The sequence below is a fragment of the Lutra lutra genome, chromosome 2 (assembly GCF_902655055.1).
Source record: "Lutra lutra chromosome 2, mLutLut1.2, whole genome shotgun sequence".
Classification (NCBI taxonomy): Eukaryota; Metazoa; Chordata; class Mammalia; order Carnivora; family Mustelidae; genus Lutra; species Lutra lutra.
The window spans coordinates 15124242-15147090 of record NC_062279.1 but is presented as its reverse complement, the minus strand read 5'-3'; the positions used below and the strand labels follow the sequence as shown (position 1 = coordinate 15147090).

The following is a 22849-nucleotide window of genomic DNA, read 5'->3' as shown; positions in this document are numbered from 1 at the left end:
GCCAATGAGTCAACATCAGTCCATTGATTTCAATGCCAGCGATAAATATTTAAGTGGCTGGTAGATATTGGAAATATGTGCAGAGTTTACACCCCTCATCATGAAATTAGCAGTGTAATGAAGGGCAGACAGATGACTAATACTTTTAAGATTCAGGTGCAGATAAGATGTGCTCTAGGTCAAGTCAAAGGACAAATCCCCTTTCTTTGATCTTAGTTACATTTAACATTAGGCAGACCAATTCCCCATTTGCCTTTTTTAAAAAGATTTTATTTACTTATTTGACACACAGAGAGAGATCACAAGTAGGCAGAGAGGCAGGCAGAGTGAGAGAGAGAGAGGAGGAAGCAGACTCCCAGCTGAGCAGAGAGCCCGACTCAGGACTCAATCCCAGGATCCTGAGACCATGACCCGAGCTGAAGACAGAGGCTTAACCCACTGAGCCACCCAGGCACCCCCTCATTTGCCTTTTAATTTTATTATAGAGTTTTTGACATAGACAAGCTTTCGAGATTTGTTTATTAACTGTTGAGTAGGCAAATTATTATATAATATTGAAAAGTATCGGGGCGCCTGGGTGGCTCAGTGGCTTAAGCCTCTGCCTTCGGCCCAGGTCATGATCTCAGGGTCCTGGGATCGAGCCCCGAATCGGGCTCTCTGCTCAGCAGGGAGCCTGCTTCCCCCTCTCTCTCTGCCTGCCTCCCTGCCTACTTATGATCTCTCTCTCTCTCTCTCTCAAATAAATAAATTTAAAAAAAAAGTATTAAGTTATCATTTCCATCATTCTCCTTATAGTTTTACTGCATATGTTCTTTAGTTTTATAGTTATTCAAACCTCAAATAATAATAATAATAATAATAATAATAATCCTGTCTGTATTCTTCTGCAACTTGCTTATTCTGTCTTCTCAAACTGAGATTCCTGAGATGATGGCAGGTGCCCTGTGGAGCTGTAATCTGTCCCTGTTCGTTGCTGTATAGTATTTCCCCCAGAGAACCTCATGAGTCATTTCTGCCTTCCATGGTTGCTGGGCATTTGGGCTGTTGCCATCTGCAGTCTATGTCCCTCTCTGTGTCTCCCGGTGGACGAGTGTGAAGGGTTCTTGCTAGGTCCCTCATGGCTAACTTTTTAGGTCACAGGATGTGTGGATCTTCAGCCCACCTTGTTTTCTGAGACATACAGAAGTTCCTCATTCTTATGTAGTCAAACGTATCAGGTGCTTTGGTCATTTCTTTGGTCTGTAAAGTTCTCCCTCTCTTCCACGTGCTGTAAATATTCACATATGGCTAAGAAAGAGAATGCCAACTGCTGACTCTTGTTCTCTCTGCAGATATATGACAAACTGAGAACAGTGGAACACATGACTGTCTACGAGAAAGAAGCCATACCGAGCAGGTTCTACTACAAGAAAGGGAAATTTGTCTCTCCTTTGACCTTAGTGGCTGACGAAGGATGGTTCATAACTGAGGTAATTATAAAATCACCACAATATGTTCATTATACAAATTCTGTCAAACACCCAAAGGTAAGTAATTACTCAGCTTTTGCACATTAAAGATTTTGTTTTCACTTAAGTGCCCTTCATGGCCTTACTCCCATCTTTAGAGGCCCAAGTCGCCTTGATCTGGTGACTTTGTAGACACACAACGGCAGATGTGGACCCAAAGCCACTGTTCAGACTTTGTGGCTCCAGACTCACGACATTTTAACAAACTGCCCTTAACTCAATTACCCAGGCTTACAATGTAACCGATTCAGTTTAAAGTGCAACAATTACCATGAACCAAAGCCGTTGCTTCAGGGCAGTGGAAATCCAGGAGATGCTCAGCTTTGCTTTCACCTTTAAGAGAAATGTTTGGCAAACACAAGTGCAGAGATCCAGGGTCCCCACTGGATTTCGTAGAGATTACCTTGCGTTTGGGCTCCAAACCTCATTGCCTCGCACAAAAGGGACTTCAGCAGCTCCAGCCTGCCTGCCTTGAGGGCCAGCTCAGCGGGCTCTCTGATCAACCTCGGAGTGCGGGCTGGTGTGCCCCGCCCCGGCCTTCAGGGGAGCCGGGGTCAAGGCTGATCTAGAATCAGCACCCGGAGAGGGCGTGGCTTATCCTAGCCGAGTCTGGAGACCGCTCTCAAACAGACCAGCCTGCAGGGTGAAAGAGAATGACAGGTATTGGCACCTGGGGGTCGTTGGTTGATGCCAATGAGATCTAAGGCCTAGGACTAGCATTTATCTGCCAGAGAGAGGATCAGCAGAAACGCGGATCAGGCAAATGGATGGAAGTCTAGGGACCTACGTGTGGAAAAATGAGTGGAATCGGGTCATTGAGGAGGACTGAGTCATTCCTGCGTGCTTGCAAAGAGGAGCATCTGGTCACCAAGGAAACAGAACAGACCCGGACAGAGCTGTCCGTCCGCACAGTCCTGAGACCCAGCGGGGCCCAGCGAAGCAGCGGACTTCAGCTTCCACACCATGTGAGCGTAAATTTCCATGAAGGTCCCTCTGCCTCCTCATGCTTCTTTCTTCATTCTAGCACACCGTTTGATGTTTTCCCGGCGTGAGATTATTCTGGGCCCCCAGGATTTTCATGCACAGTGGTTTGCTCACAGCTTTGCATGAACACACGGGCGGTTGATTATGTCACCTGGCTAGGTGTGTACACGGCTGTGTTCCGGAAAGCCAGCTTCCCCAAGTCACTCAACAGGGCTTGCATTTTGTAAGTTTCTCAGTTTAGGAAATTCTGGTTGAAAGACTTTGACTTGTTCAAAGCAAAGAGATGATGAGGGTCAGTCTGGGTAGCTGGCACTCATTTCTTAGGACGATTATGTGCCTCTCCTGTTTCCGTTCTCATATTTAGCTGAAATCAAGTGCACTGAGAAGCTGGTTCATAGTAGGAAGGGGCGATTGAGGTGATTTGGAGTAATTTATGGGAAAGCCGTCTTAGATGGGAAGAGGGGCAAAGCCAAAGACACGGCACAACTAATGAGATGCCATCTCCATTCCAGTAGGAGAGGCCCCAGAGCCTCCATTAGGGTGGGATGAGCGCCAGGAAAGCTGCTCTAGCTTCAAGTGCTTTCTGGAAGGTAAGAGTCTTAGCAGTAGCACATCCAGCAAGGAGATGCGTATTTTTCCAGGGAGTGACTAAAACACGGTAGCGGAGGATCTGGAGGTATCAGCAAGATGCTCCTCGTTATCATTCGTATACCACTTGAATACACATTCGTATACCACTTAAATAATGAAGACTTATTACCTTATAAAACTAGAAGTCAACCGGCAGCTCAATCATATCAGTCATATCAAGACCCCGAGTCAGCTCTTCTGCCATTCTTTTGGCTTTCTCTTCAGGGTCGCAAGATGGCTGCTGCAGCCCCAAGCATCACATCCCTTCAGGTCATCCCAAACAGAAAAGAAAGGGTATGGCTTCTTCTTGTATGTCTCCTAATTTTATTGGGGAGCAAAAAATATAACCCCAGAATCAGAGGCTAATACCGGTTTCATGGAACTATGACAATTATAAAATTTGAAAAGAATATGTAATTATGAGTGTAAAATTAGGTGTAAGGGGGTGCCTGGGTGGCTCAGTAGGTTGAGCCTCGGCCTTTGGCTCAGGTCATGATCCCAGAGTCCTGGGATCGAGCCCCACATTGGGCTCTCTGCTCAGCAGGGAGCCTGCTTCCCCATCTCTCTCTCTCTGCCTGCCTCTCTGCCTACTTGTGATCTCTGTCAAATAAATAAATAAAATCTAAAAAATATATTTAAAAAATTAGGTGTAGGGGCTCAGAAGAAATGCATGAGAGTGAGAAGCCCTGATGATTAAGCTTCTCTAACTGCACTGTTCGTTAATTCACTTCTGCCCAGACCCCAGTAGCAAGCCTCCTCATAGGTTTCATCCAGAAACAGCAGTTTCTAACAGTTTCTAGCAGTGTGGCTAGAAAATTCCTACCTCAAGTCCACTTCGGTCCTAAGTTTTAGCACTCTGCTGCAATGTGGACCAACCCGCGGTCACAGTCACAAGACAACAGTGATATAGAGGCTGCGGAATGAGGCACGCAAGATCCCTGAAACCTAGGTACAAAGAAGAGGAGTGAGAGGAGAATGAGGACAAACATGCTGGTGGCAGCCCACTCACAGAGCCCAGTGACAGAGCCGACGGGGCCCCAATGCTGCCTCCCTGACCTCCCAGCGCCCCTCCCCTCTGCACTGAGGGTCCACGCACCTGCTCTTTTGCAGGAAGCCTGCCGACCAGTGTGTCTTCTGAGAGCCAGCCCATACCGTATTATATACTATGTTACCTTATATTACTTTTGTAATTACACAATACACATACACATGTTTGTGTGAATCAGAACTAAGTCAGGGGCTACCCGGTTAACTGTTTGGCTTCAGAAACAGGGGAGAAGCCACCAGAACAGAAAGGAAGAATGTCTAACAGCTGATGATTACTTGATTTAAAAATATATATAATTATTTCAAAAAAAAAGGAAATTTGGGGTGATTTTTTAAATATTTGAAGCAGAAAGTGGTTTTGGTTTTAAAGAAAGAAACCAGAAGGAAGATCAATAAGATGTGAAAAAATAAGATTCTGAAAGGTTTAGTGTTGACCCACTAAATATCGGGACTATCAGTGTTATTATCTCTTCCCACTTTAATTACTGACGGGTGTTATAGAACAAATCTTTATTGATCATTACAGGTTCCTTAGAAGCTTTAAAATGACTCCTCCCCCACAGTTTCAATGACATGAACATAAAGTCATTTTCCCTTCTGCAGGTAATAAATCCATTAGGAAAAATTTCTTCTTAAAATTTTGGGCAATGACAACAATAACAGCTATTTTGAATAAATTTCCCCTCCCCCCCTTACTGTTTCTGTTCCTTTCAGTGACTCTGCATGGAGGATATTGTTAGTCCTGAAAGTAGCACAGCACAACATAACACGGAACACAAATATGGTTCTGAGCTTCCTAGCAGCCAGTTCAAAGAAGGAAGCACAATCAGTGACATTAATATAACTTAGAGGGTCATCACATAAAGACACAAATGTTTCTCTGAAAAATTCTAGTTGTCCCTGAGTCCCAAGAGAGATTAGCTGTCTTTCAGCCACTCCTTTTTGTACCTTAGTTTCCTAGACTGAATGAATACCTTTATCCTTTGACTCCTATCCTTGAATTCATGGACTATTTCTTTCAAGACTCACAGGTAAAAATTATAATTTCAGATTATACCTTGATAGAACATGGAGTTTTATCTCTTTGTCTTCTGAAAAATCCTAGAGACAAGTGTCCATTTCTTTCTGCCTCGGTCTTTTTTCTTTTACATCTTTCTGTTGGTCATTATACTTACATGACACAGAGACTCGAGAACCCTGCTCACCGTCTTTGCTCCCGCTTTGTGCTGGCCTCTCCATCTCCCCCCATGGCTGTTTGCAGAGTCTCTCCCCAGCGGTAGAAGAAGGCTGTGCTTTGCTCCATGACCTGCACAGCAGCGCGCAGCACATGGGAGGTTGTTTCTGTGCTGGACCGTACTTGGGGGCTGCAGCAGGGGCCAACTTCTCAGGCCTGAAAGCAATCTCTCCGGGTCTGGGTTTGAGCGGCTGAGGCTTTCTTTCTGAGTTAGACGTGATTAGAAACACAGCCGAGTCAGGACAAATTGGTGCTGGTTGGGGCCAACAAAAGAATCCCATCTCCCTTTCCTCCCCACTACGGCCACCATTCCGCAACAGGCAAGACTCGGCTTCCTTGGCAACGATGGGGTTCCCATCTGAACATCAACTTGCTCCCGCTTTACATTTTGCAGACTCTAAGCCTTGCTGCTCTACTGGGAACACTTAATTGTGTTCATTTTTTTTTTTTAAACGGCCCCTAAGAGAGCTGTCACCGAAAAAGATAAAGACAAGGAAGCAGGTTGGGCCGGTCACCTGGCATTGCACAGTTCCCCGCGTAGCCGCTGTCGCTGCCGCAGGAAAGCTGAAAGCCGGCTCCGGCCAGCGGCTCCCCACAGCTTGCTTCCGCTCCCGCGCTCTTCAGTGTACGGACTGGCTTGCCACCCACTGCCAGCCCTGGCCCTGGCGTCCCCCCCCCCCCCCCCCCCCGCAAGGGCGGCGATCTGAGGAATCCGTGTTCCCAGAGGAGGGACCACACACGAAGGGTGGGAACACCCAGGCCACCCACCTAGGTCAAGCCCCGGCCTGGCAAAACGACTTCTTCAAAACGGCTGCCCCCGCCTGTCTCCCTGAGACCTGGTCACTGTGGGAACCTCTTTGCTTGTGCTTGCCAGGGGTCAAGGGCCACACTCTTCACCAGCCACCCCACTCCCCTGTCCTCTCCTGAGGTTTCCCTCACCCCTGCTCTACCCGCTCCCTCCTCCAGGGGCATCTGCAGTGGGGCTGGACATGATTTCATCCGATGTGGTGGTCCAAGGGCCCTCGGGAGGCGGGCCCCACGTGTCCTCAGCATATGGGATGGTCAGGGACAACACAGGGAAATGCAAAGGGGGCAAATGCTAGGGGTGGTTTCCGCCAGACTCAAGTGCATTCTTCCATCCCCCACTCCATCCTCTACCTATAGGCAGCATCCCCCGCCATGCGCCCCCTCTGTCCGGAAGCAGAGTGTCCCTCCGAAACCCTTCGTAGGCAGAGGCGGTGCAAAGCCAAGACAGTTACCTTTACTTCATATGGAAGAATTTTTTGAGCGTTCCCAGACCCAGAAAATCACCTCTTAGGCTTTTTTGATATCTTAGATCCCTGTCTTGCTATGGACGCACAAAATAAATCGAGATAAAGCACAGATGCTCATAGACACAGTTCGGGGCTCTGGTGGCTTCCTGCTGAATGTGGTTTCCAAGGAAGGAGCTGGTCGGTGCTCCCCCTCCCACCCCCCACCCCCCTACTCCCCCACCCCCACCGCTGCTTGGCTGCACGAGGTCCCTATGAAAACCCAATGCTGAACACCATTTTTGCTTTTCACCTTTATTCATAGAAGCGAAAACCCTCCTCGGATTTCTTTCGGTTAGCTACCAATATAGTAGCTCTTTTTGTAAAAGCGAAGTGGTGTCACTCGAACTTTCAAAAAGCGGGGGACACCTGTACCTAAAAAAAAATCAGCCTGTACTCAGCGGGCTCTGGTAACATCAGTCAGAACCCCGGGGTGCCCTTTCCTCCTCGACTCCCATCCGTCCTTTAGCCCAGCTCAAACACCGTCTCTCCCAGGAAACACCCAGCTCTCCCTTAATTTCCTCCATCCTGACATTCCCACGAAAGCTGGAATCACTCCCCGGCAGGCTGCATTTGTCCATCTGCCCTTGAACCCCTCCTTCCTGGGCTAGAAACCCCTTGCAGGCAGCCCTGTGGCGTCTCCGCCTTCGTTTTCCTCCGTGGAACCTGGCACGTGGCAGAGGCTCAGTGCATGTTTGTGGAATGTGAATTACTAAATGAATCAGTACATATTAAGGCGGTTGATTCTGGGTTCCTCTTCCCAGGCCGTTCGCTTTATATCTGTAAATCAGTAACCAAATAAATGGAGAGGTCTGCTGGGTCAGGAAGTCCTTTCCTTTGGGCTCATTATCAGTAGCCAGAGAAGAAACTTGAACAGGGGGGAGGTGTTCAAACCAGTGATGGCAAGTCTAGCTTCCGCGAGTCTATAGCTGGAGCCCAGGTGTGGGACACACCGGCTCTCACCAGTACCCCCTCCCCGCTGCTGCAGGGGCTAAGTCCCGTAGCCTCTCCTAGACAGCGTCCCCCTCATGCCACAGTGCTCAGAAAGCCAGGATGGTGCCCCAGTCCGCTGAAGGATTGTGAAACATGGTGCTCGCTGTTGATCTTCCGGACTCCTGCCTGAGAAAAGTGCAGCTAAGCCAGACCCAAGTTTCTCAGGGAGGCCAATATTTGTCTCCAGAGGCAAGATTTATTTTGAAAACTGGTAAAGGATATGAAATGCCAGGCTCAATTCTAAGGCCTGGGGTTGAGTGGCAGTTAGGCGTGGACCCAAAATATTTGGGGAAATCAAGACAATCTGGAAAATGCGGCTTCTGAGTGTTAGTGGCAGCCAGAGGGGTGCTGTCCAGGCCCAACTAATTGAGCTTCAGGAAGTCGGATGTCGGGTGCTGGGAGCTGCTGACTTTCTGGGGGTGATTAGTGTCGTCTGGGAGCACATGCCCCCCCCAGCCGTGGCACACTTCAGTAAACACAATCCCGGGGAAAAGGGGGAAAAAAAAAGGGATCCCAATCCACGCATCTCTAGCCCTTCACTGAAGCTGCTTTTCCTGTCGGGCATTTTCTGCTCAGAGGGTTGGGCTGTGTGTGGCCGCCAGGCTTTCCAGGGTCACACCAGGGCCGAGGCCCGAGCAGTTAGGTGCTGTATTAGAAACGCAGGCTCCTAAGACACAGAGACACTGTTAGAGAGACATCTCTTAGCCCGGAGTGTTCCCCACCACCGTTCCCACACGGGTCCAAGGACCCACGGCAACAGGAAGCATCTCCGGGAGCAACGGGAAATCCAAGAAACAGGTCTGTGATCGAAACCGTTGCTCAAACTTAACCCTTCCAGCAAAGTCACCAGAGCCAGCCAAACTGTCGTCACTGCCACCGAGTCTGAACCGAAGCCACCCCCGACTTGACAGTATCAGGCGCCTCTTTCAGTCTGAGGTGATGTCAGAAGCTTATTTTGTGTTTTCCAGGACCTGGGAGGTTTCTCTTCTAACCATGTCCTAGGAGAATAAAGTAGATTTCATTTTAGATAGGTGTTCCCATTTTATGTATTTTAATCTGACCAGATTTCCCCTGGGTTCCCCAGAGCCCTGGAGATTCGGAGAGAGACCGCCTCAAGAAAGGGAGGGGACAGACTTTGTTGCCTGACCCCACTTCCCCTGGTAGATTTGTACAGTTAGTGGTTGGAAAGAGGGGTGATGATTTATCCACTATAAATAAGAAGCGTCCTTAGAAAAAGATAATTTGACATAGCACAGGATGGCTGCCTGGTGAATGGTTTCCAGGGGTTTCCAGACCTGACTCTGCATCCTGATCAGCTGGGCAGAGATGATTAAACCTGCCTCCTCCTGGCCTACTGAATGCAAATACCCAAGATCAGACCCAGGATAAGCTCAGGGCAGTGTCTGCACGGCCAGGCGTGGGAACCAGCCGTGTAGACAGTGAGTGCTCCCAGTGGGAAAGACTGGACCGGAAGTCAAACGGAGCAGGAGGCACCAGACAAAGCCCTCCACAGCTCCCCCCGCCAGGGAGGATATCCATGCAGAGTGGATTTCCGCATCCTCAGCCTCCCCACACAGAGTCATTTTGGGGTGCAGAGCAAGAGCTGGAGCCCAGATGTTGTCCTGGCAGCCAGCAGCCCTCCTGTCTCCTCAGGAGTATTTTTGTCTGCAGCTTAGCAACCATTTTCTGATCTACACTGAGGGGAAATCGGAAGGAAGAGGCAAGAGCCCCAGAATGCAATAATGAAAGAAAAAATGAGATTTTTTTTTTTTTTAATGAGATTTTGCTAAAGCAAAGACTTCAGCTACGTCCAGACAGGAACCATCGACATGGATTGTTCCAGCTGCTCTTGCTGCTTGTCCTTCTATCCCTCCCTCTGCCTTTACCCTCACTCCCAACCCTATCCCCGTATCTGACCGTGCTCCCTGTAACTCTCAGCTCAGCACCATAACGGACTGAATCCGCCATAAAATGGTGAATTCAGAGATGCCTCTAGGCAGTGTTGAACAAACTTCGTTAACTGGTTTGCTGATTTGGCAATAAACAGTGAACGTGACTTTTTTTTTTCTTTTTTAATTCTAAGGATGATTGAGACGACGATCTAGGCGGGAAACTGTAACTCGTTATCTCATAAAGATGCCCCTGGCGCACGTGGAAATGCCTACCCTCAGCTTGCTTGAATTTGGGAAGCAGGCACCGAGATCGAGGAACACGAGTGTATGAACAGAATTACCCTTTCTCACAGCATTTCTGCTTGTGGAGCTCTTTCTGGTTCTTTCCTGTTGGAAATGATTAATTAGTTCAGTAGCTCATCAAAGGAAGGTCCCAGCACGTCTCCCTACCTGTGTATAGAGGAAGGGTCCCGGAAAGCTCTGGAACGTGCTGAACAAATTACACTTGGTGAAGATTTTATTTAAATTTCCAAGATAGCATTCACTGGAGAATAGCCAGCATGTCCTGGTTTTCCCTGGAACTGTCCTGAAGTGTTGTGTCCCAGCAGCCCCTCAGTCCTGGGCAGAGTGCGATGGTTGGTCTCCCTGTTGACTGGCACGACCTCAGGCGGGCACTGAGAGTGGAGAACACCAGGTCCTCTCTCCTCCTCATGCCGGCCAAAGTTTCTCTGCCGTGGCTGCTTCCTTCTCATGCTTCTCCCGTACGAGGTGGGACAAGCTGTCCCTGCCTGGCCTGGCCTTCCCCCCAGCCAGAGCTCCCAGAGGTTCATTGCTGGGGATGCCTCAGGACCTGCCCACACTCTGTTGGAGCCATCTGGGTGGCCTCTCACAGTGGGTCCCCCCACTATGCAGGCTCGCCCTTCCCACGGACAGTGATTCCCACCACAGGCCTCCCCAGGGCCTCATGGTACCTCACTGACTGTCCCGGCCACCTCAGGAATCAATACACAGAGGCCGTAACCCCTCGTCTTTCCTCACTAAAGATAAGCTCTTTCAGGGGAAAGAATGCCTTCCTCCTCCATGCCTCTCAGCCAAAAGCCTAGCAGAGAGCCCAACACATTTAGAGCTCAGCGCATGTCTGCTGAGCTGTGGAACAAAATGGACAGGCTCTTAGATCCCTGCTTTCTCCCCTGGGAAGACAAGGACATCTCCCACCCCTGTTGGGGCTCCTTTCCCCAACAAGACCCTGCGCCTTCTAGATTCCCTCCTTCACCTATTCATGAGGGGGAAACCCCTTCCAGGTGGAGCCCTTATTTGGGCCTTCTATGACATGCTGCAGGAGGACCCGGTGTTTCCTGGGAACTGGCTGCCAACCCCACCATGAGCCCAGTTTTCTTAGTGACCCCAACTTAGGAACACTGCCCTCCCCCTCCCCCATGGACACACACACAACACCACTCCTCTACCCCTGTCTCAGCTTTGACCAAATCTGGAGGCTCTGGGCACCTCCCCAGACATAGTGATGTTTCTGTGGCTCTGGTGGTCTCATAGGTGGTCTCATAGGTGGGTCTCTGTGGCTAGTCCCTGGGCCTGCGAGAGTCAGGCTGGGGTTAGGTATCCTCACCCAGCAGCTGGAGGATCCGCAGCCTGGGGATTTCTACTCTGGAGGCTGAGCGACCTGGGACACACATTCATCAGCAGGACCTCATCTGTAGGCATCTAGGGTGACAATGTGGGGTTACACAACAAAAACAGGGGAAGCCACCAGGAAAGGAAAGGGAGAAAATCGTCCTCATGCCATTTGGAAGTTAAGGCTGCGCACGTAATATCATCCATTCAGTCACTTCCGGGATATGCTTAGCTTCTCCCATAAGCTGCCAAATCCTTATTACTTTTAAAATCAGTAAGAGCAGTTGTTTCACTGGAGCAACTTGTGACTTTAATAAAAAGGAACGCATTTACCTACGATCGGACAAAGCCCCAGTTACCTTCAGGCTGAGGTTTTCAAGGCTCTATGTTTGTGTTCGTGGAATCCAGACTGGAATTTGTAAATCAGGTATAATCCATCTTCGTCTCCCTTTCATCTGTCCCTTAGTCAGGGGGCACATATGTCCTGTGGGGGTCACAGTTGGTGAGGTCGTCAGTAAGAGAATGTTCTATCTGGTGCTGCGGGAATCAGTGCCCGGGAGCCCGACGGGCGAAGCAACACCTCCAATTAGCCGACGAAGCTAATTGGGATGTGTTGTGATCATCACCATAGACAAAGAACAAAAATGGTATAACAGGTTAGAAATGCAGTAAGTTAATGAAAACGTTCCCATGGAAAAATACAAGCTACAGCTGGAGAAGGAGGGACAGGGGATGATGGAAATTCAGGAAACGGAGAGTCAGTGAAATAGTGTGATTTGGAAAGCAAGGGAGTGATTTATGGGGTGAGACGGGACGGGTGTGCAATGCAGTATGACAGTTAACTAAGCAAAGGGGACTTCAGGCCCCACAACCATCACTGCCCCACTGTGCGGGACCAGCGTACCCCGCCCCACAGCCAGCGGCATCTGGTGACCATCCCACAGCCATTTACTGAGCATCTACTGTGTGCCAGGCACATGGCGCACAGTCCTGTCCTCCTCCGGAAGCTCTGGGAGGCACGTATAATAACACCCAGCGGGGAAACAAGCTCTGAGAAGCATCTTGCCCAGGATCTGAGCCAGCTTGCAGAACCAGAAAGCGACAAAGTGGAATCCAATCTTAAAACCTTTTTTTCTATACACTTGAGAACTGGCCACACTCCTTGGTGAGTAAAGAGGCAAGGTCACAGGCAGTGACCTTTGGCCGTAGGGGCCGTGGATGGTACATGAAGACCAGGAGACAGCCCACCTGGGTTCCAATCCCAGTCCTGCCTCTCCACAGCTGTGCGGCTTTAAGAGGGTCCCTTAACTTCTCTGGGCCTCAGTTCCTTCAACTGTGCAGCGGGAAGGTCATCCACGGTCAGTACAGGCTCTCAGCGGACTAAATCGCTGGTACTATGACACGTCTTATGAGCCGACCTGTGAATTCCTGGGACTGGTGCTTCCCTGCGTTGGCTACGACCAGTCCATTCCACTTCCTGCATCTGAAGTGTTTGCGATCTCAGACCCTGCTCAGCAGAGGTGCCTTGACCGTCAGGCATGAATGTAGTCCGTGGGGAAGGGCGAGGGACATGTCCAGCTGGCAGCGGCCCCCTCAGGACCTATGGCTGTCGCATAAGCCAGCATCTGCCATCTAAGGAAGTTGAGTTCTGAAGGAAAGAGGGTGACAGGGAAGTGATGGTTCTAGACCCCACCCCAAATGGAGGCCGTTGGAGGAAACGAAGGTTCCTGGGTAAGAGGAACGGCCATGCCGTCTTCGCATGTTTGACTGAATGGAGAGGAGGAAACTAACTATCCCCAGTGGGTCATGAGGGTGGGGTTCGAGAAGGGGAAAGATGGGGGTGGGGTGTGGTGGCGGAAAGGGCTCAGGCTTTGATGGCTTTGCTAGAAGAACAAGGTGATTCAGTTCAACACTGTGTTTTCCAACAACTCTCCGACAGCAGTTGGTGTCCTGTGGTTCAGTCCCAACCCCGGAGCTGGAGCAGCCCTTCACGTTAGGGGGCTCCGTCCCACCTGACTGTCCCCACTTCTGACACCAGCCCCGGGTCCTGTGTCCCCAAGCTACACACTGGTGTCTGGCTTGGCTACAGATTGGAGGATTCTTACAACCCTTTTCAGGTTCGATAAATGACCAGAATGGATCACAGAGCTCAGAAATGTGCTCTATTTATGACTAGTTTTCTTACAGAGGCTACGACTCAGAGAGGCATAGAGCAAAGGACAACAGGTGAGGGGCACAGAGCCCCCAGGCTGCCTCTGGGGTCGCCACCCTCCGAGCATGTCAGTTTGTTCATCCATCTGGAAGCTCCCTGAACCACGTTGCTCCAAGGTTTTTACACGGGTGCCACTGCGTAGGCATGGGTGACTCCATCCTTGGCCAGAAGACTGAACGCAGTCTTAGAGGTCAGGGGACATCCCCATCTCACGGTTGGTCCCTCCAGTGACCTCCTGAAGCTCCGCAGCCCCCCACCCATCAGGGATCTCATTAACAGACACTCAGGTATGGGAGAAAGGGGCTCATTATGAATAACAAAAATGACCCCATCACTCCGGAAATTCCAAGGGTTTTAGGAGCTCTGGGCCTGGAACCTGGGACAAAGGCCAAATATACTTTTCTCTACACCAAAGATACACTTGAACATCCCTTCTGTCTCTCACGTGATATATTTAGTGACTTTCAAACTGAGTACGAGGTACCATCCTGCTCAGAAAATACCTTTATAGGTAGAGTTCTCTGGCAATTTCATGGGCTGCCTCCCAAGGTCTGTGCTACCTGGATGGAGCAGGACATGATCTGAGGTTGGAGAACCCCAGTGGGGAATGCTGAGAAGGAGATCCCACGGTGGGTGGGCCGGAAGCTCACTCATCACGATGGCTGGGACACAGTGTAATGTGACCGTCTCTCTTGGTTTCAGAATCGAGAAACACTTCCTTTTTGGATGAACAGCACCGGCAAGAGGGAAGGCTGGCAGCACGGGTGGCATGGCTATGACAACGAACTCATGGACATGAGGGGAATCTTCCTGGCCTTTGGCCCCGGTAGGCAAGACATGACCACATGCTTTGTCCTCCATTCCCAAGGAAGCGGTCTCCAGGAGGGGCTGACAGCACTAGTAAAGGCTCAAGTGATCTCTTTACAGACACTCTTTATGAGCAAAGCTGAGTAAATCCAGCTGGTCTCCACGAAACATCTCTGGCTGGCCGGCTTTCAGATGCTTCTTAGGTTTGGCAAACATGGCCAAATACTTTTCCTTGTAAATTTTAAATCTTGAGTGCGCTGAAGAAAATGGATTCCACATGTTTGTGATTCATTTTTTACTTAATTCATCAAAATGTTATTTCACAGCTAGCTGATGTCCAGGAAAGCTTATCAGACACCAGGTTGTGGACAGCTGTGAGTCTGAGCTGACGTGATCACGTCACAGGGTCTGACTCCTCCACAGGTCCTCCCACAGGCCTAGAGCACCCAGCCCTGTGAGGGTGGGTCATTCGGTTTAGGGCCCAACCAGAAGCTGGGATGTCCTCAAGACCAGGCTAGGAAATGACCTTGAGATGGACTTTGAATGAGACAGAAGGCCTAGGGACATCTGGATGTCCTTGGATGAAAGCAAATTTACTTTGCCTTCCTTGACCAGATACATTTCTAAGGCTGGAATAGAGGGGGGATGGAGAGGGTCTGTTTGGTCATTTGCTTTAACTGACAGAGGACTGTGAATTCACATTGTGGAGAAGTTTATCAAATACTCAAAGTCCATACTATGACCCAAACACTCCTTTCGTTCTGAAAAAAAAAAAGAGAGAGAGAGGCATTCAGCAGCCATTAGCCCTCAGTTGACTGGCTCATAAGCTAGTCTCCTATCTCACTACTGTCCACTGTCCTTATTAGATGTAGTAACTTACCCTGATGTCCGTATTCCAAATGCTGTTTTCTGGACATAGATTATAATGTTTCAGCCCATGACAGTCCATGCTTCCCTTTCCAAGTATAGGTTAGAAATCATGCCTAGAAGGTCTGCTCTTCTTCTTGATGTAGCAAGACAAAAGATCTATCTTTGCCTTGGGTCACTCTACTTACCGCAAAATAACTGCTGACAACACCTGGCTGTCCATTTCTGCATGCTCCGCCTCCCGAGCCCAGGGATCACATTAGTCCAGGTCCTTTCTCATATGTGATACGAGTTCCCAAGTCCTGAAGCAAGTGTCAGTACCAGTGGCAGCCAACATTTACAGAGTGCTAACTGGGTTCACAACATTGGCCCAAGAGAGTTCAGAGGATGTCCAGGCACACGGCCATAAACTAGTGAGAGTTAACGGGAGCTCCCTGTCAATCACGCCTCAGGTCAGATTAACCTCTTACACTACATTCAACACCAGTTCACCAAAACTCAAAAACATAATGAATGACGAAGGAAGCCTCAAGGACATTGTTGAGGTCAATTGTTGGATGGATTAGGCTGGAGACTTTCCACGGCCGCGGCCTTTAAATGGGAGAACATTTAACATCAGGGCTTTCACTCAAAAGCGTAACTTTTTCCTTCCTTAGAAGAGAGAAGTAAGATCGTGAATGCAAACCAGTTGTCAGCAGAAGGAGGCTTTATAAGCAGCAGTCTCAGGCATAGAGCAAATCTAGCCTCAAACCAAAATTTTAAAACAAAGTATCCAAAGCTACATGAGCTTAAAGTTAAATTCAGAGGGGAAAGTTTGTCCGTCCACAAAACCCTCCATCATAGGCTCCTATTAAACCAAAAGTGGAAGCCTTTTACAAAGAGAGAGATGACCCCTGATGGAAGTGGACTGGGCCCATTACAAAAATGCTTCTAGGCAGATATCGCCTTGAGAGCCTCCCTCAAACCATCACGTTTCTGGCTCCAGTTCTCATGAAAGATTGAACAGCTTTACACACTGACTGTTTACTCTGAAGAAAATTTAAGAGTGAGGCCTTTAATAGCTATCTAGCTGCACTTTGAGATAAAGGTACATCCTTCCTGATTAATTGTATGCGCTTCTCGCTCAGGGAGGAAGCCGGGCATCATTACGGCTGCTCAGGTACAGCTTAGAAGTCAGTAAGTCTGGTCCGGCAGAAAGAAAAGGAAATAATTCTGGAAGATAGCCTTTCTCTGGTTAATACCGGTTTCTAATTTGAACCACCTAATCTCGCCCCAGAGAACTCCACATTTCAAGATAAGACGGCAGGAGTGTGAGTCGGTGAGCTGCCTGTGACCTAGCGAGCCTCACCCGGAGAGCAACCCAAAGTGGCCAGGCATGGCATGCGGCTGCAGAACCTTCTCTCTTTAGGAGCAACAGTTTCAATATCTGGAAAATTTAAATTCATGGAGCTAACCTGGATTGCCAATCCAGATTCAACATGCCACCTTGAGTTAGTAGAGCTTGTCCGGGTCCTCCCCAGCTGGATCTGGTATTGTTCTGCTGTTAAGGAATTTTCTAGAAGCTCTCATTCTAGCCTGGATCCTCTACTCATGGGCCCAAAGTCCTAGCACTGCAGCATAGGAATTCATGAACCAGATGGAATGGGGGGGGGACCCCAATTCTCCTTCCTGCTTACGTGCAGAGGATTTAACTTTGTACTTTCAATGTAAAATGTTTTCTAATAATTTTATTGTCAGTAGAGCTTGATCTCCGTTTTTCCCACTGAGTGTTAAAGACACGGGCATTTGGAAGGCTGGGGAAGGACATGTTGGGTTTACTTTGTCTGCCACCCCCACACCATCCCCACCCACACACGTGACAAGGACATGGCCACCATGTGGCGAGGTAGTGTGGTCATCACGCCCAGGTCCATGGCAAGTCACAAGGAGGGAGACGAGTTGCTGCCACATGGCTGGGAAAAGCTTTCCATTGGTTTTTCATACTGCAGCTGATTCTGCTCTGGGGAAGTCTCACCACTGTCCTCACCTTGTTGCAATCCATCGCCTTGATATTGAGAAGGGCTGGGATTCTGGGGCAGTCCTAAATCTCCTCTCCATACAGGTTCCAGATTTTGACCAGTTTTTACCATGAGGTGATGCTGCCTTATCCCTTATCCTTCCTGCCCCCCAAATAAAGTGAATCCTCCGAATAATTTATAGGGTAAATATTTCCAGTCCATAGTTTGCCCTTGTGGGATGTTTATTCTACACACTTATTACTAAGAACAGCTACTGCTCATCGAGCAGATGCACTGTGCCTGGAACCGTGGTTTAGGTACCCTTCCCATGCCCTTTCCTGGGCTTGCCCAGCTACTAAGCGGCCATGGGCTGGTTGTGGAGCCTAATAACTTCTTATGCTAGAGGCAACATTACCTCTCCAAAGTGAGCAAAACCCATCACTTGGGAAGTAGGCCTGGGTCGAACATACTCTGTGGGCGCGTTTTCTGATTAGAACTTCTGTGCTTGTGATTTTAGGCTTAATATAAGAGCAGCATTTGGTGTCGGCACTTCTGAACTCTGTTGCCATTGGTGTTTGTTTGCTTTTTAAAGTACTTGTGATCATTTGAGCAGAGCAATTATAAAGGATATCTTCTGAGGGAGACAACTTGGCTTTACAGTCCCCAAACCACCCATTTCCTTTCAAAGTCTTATATGGACTGAAAGCGCTAGCAGAGGCCTTCCTGGTTAGATAAAACCTCCTTCTAGAATTCAGTCTCAATATAGCTCCAGTTTGGGGCCCAAAAGAGAAACTGCCGTGTACAGTACTTCTTACACTCACTCTCTGAACAGACACGGACTTGGCTCTCAGCCTCCTCTTTCCTCCTGTGGAGAAGGAGAAAGTGGACTCTTCTCTGCAATCCGTCCGCACTCACTAGGCTGTGAATGGCTGCCCCTGCCTTCTAGAATCCTGCATCACCACTGGAGTCTGGGGCAGCAGCTGGGTGTTAGCAAGCACAGCACTCTTCTCCCTCGACCCGAGGAGCTCTTGATGCCCTCACCTGGGTCCCCAACTCCAATACCAGTTTGCTCATTTTCCCCTCGGCTAAGTTGTTTGAGCTGCCAGCAAAAGGCTCCCAATGAATGTTCCATTGATTCTCCAAACATATTTAAGAAACCATCGCTGTTGTTTCTGAGGTGGCCGGAACTGAGGAAACCATACAGGTTCACAATCCACGAAGCCCTGAGACCTCAATGTGCAGGAAAATGAAGGAATGTTCCTCAGTGGCTCAGGGGCCCCCTGGCCAACCAGCTGCTGCTAGATAGATGTTCTGGAAGATAAGCAGAGCGTGTAACTGGGTTTGGGGGGCTCAGCAAGACAGTCAGCCTTTTTGACCACACCTGCTCTCCAGGGCTCGGCAGAAATGAGCAGCAAACATGGAGATGCCTTCTGCCTCTCCAGGATAGCTCTGTTGTCAGGAAGGGCCCACAGTTATGTACAAAGATGATCTGCTGACTTGTCTTTCTAAAGAAACTCATCTCCCTGAGCCCTAGAGAACAGCTTCCTTTTGTATGCTATAGCCCTTCCAGATCCCCTTCCAAGTTCACCGTGACTTGGCCGCGCCCCATTGACAGAGCTGATTTTCAATCCCAAAGCTGCCTGGAGCCTGAGTAGAATTCTATGTGTTGTGACTTGGCCCCTTTCTTCCCCAGGCATGGCTGTGACTACTTGTTTGCTTGCCTTTCCCTTTCAGATTTCAAATCCAACTTCAGAGCTGCTCCGATCAGATCCGTGGATGTCTACAATGTCATGTGCAACGTGGCGGGCATCACTCCCCTGCCCAACAACGGCTCCTGGTCCAGGGTGATGTGCATGCTGAAGGACCAAGCCAGCTCGGCTCTGTCTATCCGACTGAACGGCTGGGTTCTGGTCTCAATTCTCCTACTGTTCGTATAGATGCTGCTATTGTTGTCCCCAAATGTTCAGCCAAGGGTGCCTCCACGGTGGGATGGTTTTCATTTTCTATTTGAATAATAGCTTCATTAACACAATCAAGGCCACCAAAATTGTAAATGTACTGTTCTTGGATGATTCCATACATTAAAGTCCTTACTTCTTAAAACAAACAAACAAACACCAAAAACCCCAAGCTTTATTTCTTCTGGAGGTAAGGAAAATCCAGCTCCTCATTGGTTCAACTCCATGTCATCTTCTGCATTGTCCCCATGCAGTCACTCAGATGAGCTGAGTAGGAGCCGACCCGTGGGGCAAGCAGACCTCGAGTGGATAGTGCATGGAGTCTTGGGTCCGTCTCTGTCCTGCTTTGCACAAAGCAGGCCCTTGTCTGTGTCCACTCCACACCCAGGAGCCATCATGGGGTCTAGAGCTGCAATCCTGCCCTGCTCCTTCCAGCCCAGAAAAACGTAGCCCACATAAAAGCAAAGCTGTCTTCTGTTTCTGGCCCAGCTCATGGACTTGTGTTTTTTTGTTGTTTTTTGAGGGTTTTGTTTGTTTGTTTTTCATTTTATACCAAGTCCCAGAAAGGGCATATCTTAGCTTGGATCACCAATCAAAAGTACGAAGCACTGAAGAACTCATAGAACAAGGTAGAAGTTGTGGGTGCCCTCCCAGAGTCTGGAGTGCACACAAATGTCTCCCTTGGCTTGAGGAGCAGAAAAGCTTGCAGCAGACCCAAGCTTCTGTGAGGCTCAGTCTATCCCATCATGGAGCCTGGCACGTGGAGGGCCCTGCATGGCTTTGGATCCTCAGACGGAGTGTAGGCTATGGCAATACTGACCTATCATTACACATCTCGCTGATGACTCGTGGACATGTTTGCAGAAATATCAGTTCACTGCTTGGAATGGTGGCATGGTAAGCCAAAGTTCTAGGCACCAGTAGTCTGGAGCAAGGCTCATGGAATACCACCAGCAAAGTGTATCCCGAGGGACCCAGAAGCCGGAAGGAAATGGTGGAGGTGGGGGTGGGGTGGGAAACGGAGAGAACACGATGGAACCGCATCCCAGTCACTAACCAATTAGCCATTTGATTCCGAAACGGTTTGGTCTGAGTGCCACCTCAGGGACCTAAGTTCTTGGGGAACCCCTAAGAAGACCCACTGAGCCTGAGTTGAAATGTTTTCAGGTTAGTGATCTAGAGTTGCTGTAGGAAATCTTGCTGTGAAACAAAGGGCAACGGCATGTTTAAATGATCAGAGTCACACAGACCTATCATAGTGTTAACAGTGAGTTTACACTAAATGGGGACACACCTGCAAAAGAGACTTTCCATCAGGAAGAGACAGCCCAACAGGTCTCCCCAGCATGATGAAGCCCCATTACAGCATTTGCATTGAGAAATGAGTGTCAAGGCTCACCCTGATTGGAGAAGGGTGGGAACATCTCTGTGCCTTGAATCATGAGAGCAAAAGATCGCTACTTAACAAATACATATACCAAATCCGTGGTCACAAAAGATTTCTAGGGAAGGTAATGTGTTTTAAAAGTGCCAGCCAACCATCCAATCAATTAGAAAGAGGACAAGCTGGCCTTTGTTATTTGGCTGAAAACAAACTGGTGCTCTCAGAACACTGGGCAGTGGTGTTGAAACAGGCATCCATTGTTCAAAGTGCCCTTTGTTCAGAAAACGAATCCAGTGGAGCCCACCTTCCTCCCTTGTGAAGGAAGGATGGCTTAGAGATACCCAAGTGATTCAGTTAAAAGGGGATCATGAAAATCAAGAGAGTACAAACAGGCACACAGTCTTACCCTTTGTGTTTCCAGCTCTATTCTATCATTTTCCCCTCACTCATCCCTAACGACTTCAAGTTGCATAATAAAATCTCAGATATTTGTCTGACAGAGTGTAGCTAATAAATAATCTTAAATAGATGAACAACAGTAAGGTACTTTTGGAATCATAAATACTGGTAAATAGTAAAGAAAATCCAGACACTAAATGGAGAAAATAACTTTTTCCTAAAATAATGCCTACATTTTAATGGCTTAATTATTTGGCTAGAATTTTTTCCCCTTTGATTTATATTTCAAAGTTACATTATTTTCCTTGGGAAAATTTCCTCTAAATGTGTTCTGTTCCTTTCGAGTAAAATCTCGTACATATAGACACCTCTCCTCCTGGAGTATTTTGCTACTTCACTCCTGATTCCAGGAGGAAGTTAGTTGGACTGACCTGCAAATACCGAAGATAAACCAAAGGAATGATCCTTACGTTAAAGATGAGATAAATGGCTACTTTCCCTGCCCAATGTCTAATCTCCAGAACCCAATTCAATTAAATTCTGAAGACCTAAGCATCCATTAGAACAGACCCAGGGAATTCTTTCTAGCCTCCAAGAGTCCTGATTATAGAGTACCAACTCTCCCTACTTTTAAAGAGAACTTGGAAATCCACGTGGATCTGAGTTCAGTCACTGACGGCCATTTGCAAAGTTCCTGGGATTGTAAGCGCCATCTGGCCTGCTTCCAGAAATGTAGATTCAGAAAATCTGGGTGGGACCTCAGCGCTTGTAGGTTTGGGTTTGCTCTATGGAGAGAGAGGTTCTGGTTAGACCTTGGTAGACCTGAGTCTTCTGACAGCATTTTCATAATCCGCCAGTTTCTCCAGAAGCCATTGGACTGGCATTGCCTGCTGATCCCAGCAGGGCCAAGCCTCCAGCCCTCTCTAAGCCAAAGCAGATCTGCAAGCCCCAGGGATGGAGACAGGCACCCAGAGGGGCAAAGTTGGCTTCTCCATACCCCATTCCCATGAGTCTAGGATTCCCAAGAGCGTTTTCCAACAAACTCATTGTTGAAGATGTAGACCTGGTTTATGGATTTTCTTTAAAAAAAAAAAAAAAAAGTGTTTCTTGCATTTCTGTAAATAGCAAAAGATTTCAAAATGTGATTGTGCATTTAATCTTTTTAAACAATTTGTGATAGACCAAAGTCAGCTCTTGAGAACTACTTGCTAGAAGGAAGGGTGGTGGTAACCTTGGACGACTGGTTCTAGAATATGTAAAACTCGGTCTCAGGTGTATGCTGTGAAAAATATCCTTGTGTGTGTATTGCTTGGAAATCATAAAATAGCACCTAGTTCAGTGCCTCAAATGTTTAATAAATGTCCCATAAATATGTGTTGAATAAAAAAATAAATCTCATGAAGGAGACCTGCTTACACTTCAGATATTCTCTTCGTCTATAGTTCCACAAGTTAAAAGAATGATTCATTTTTGACTTCCTGTCTTTTATCGCCCAACTGATAATATAACTATACTTCATTCCATTAAACATAGTCCATCCCAGGCTTATGAATTTGATAATGGAAGGAAGGAAGGAGAGAAGGAAGGAAAGGAAGGGAGGGAGGAAAGAAGGAAGGGAGGAGGGAAGGAAGGGAGAGGAGGAAGAGAGATTAGATTTTGAATATACTAAACACAATATACTTTTAGAATAACAGCTTTATCAAATTTAATTCATATACCATGTAATTCATCCACTTAAATTGTATAATTCAACAGCTTGAGTCTAGTCACAGAATTGTGCAACCGTCACCACCATCAGCTTGGGAACAATTTTATCACCCCCAAAGAATTCTATGTCCACAAGTATAGTATTAGCAGGTCAGTCCCCATTTCCTGCTCACCCCCCCCCCAACCTGTCTTAGGCCACCACTAAATTACGTTTTGTCTCTACAGGTTTCCCTATTCGAGGTATTTCATTAAAATGGAATAACAATATGTTGTCTTTTGTGGCTGGCTTCT

The 22849-nt window shown here is 48.2% G+C and overlaps 1 protein-coding gene across 1 annotated transcript in view; it reads left to right on the top strand.

Annotated features, from left to right (window-relative positions):
- ENPP6 (ectonucleotide pyrophosphatase/phosphodiesterase 6) overlaps nt 1–21933 on the top strand; it is a 110315-nt gene extending 88382 nt beyond the window's left edge. The window contains exons 6-8 of the mRNA XM_047714681.1: nt 1332–1469; nt 14142–14265; nt 18845–21933. Coding sequence (XP_047570637.1) covers nt 1332–1469; nt 14142–14265; nt 18845–19047 — 465 coding nt within the window. The 3' untranslated portion in view covers nt 19048–21933. The remainder of the gene's footprint in view (nt 1–1331; nt 1470–14141; nt 14266–18844) is intronic.
- The last annotated feature ends 916 nt before the right edge of the window (nt 21934–22849 follow it).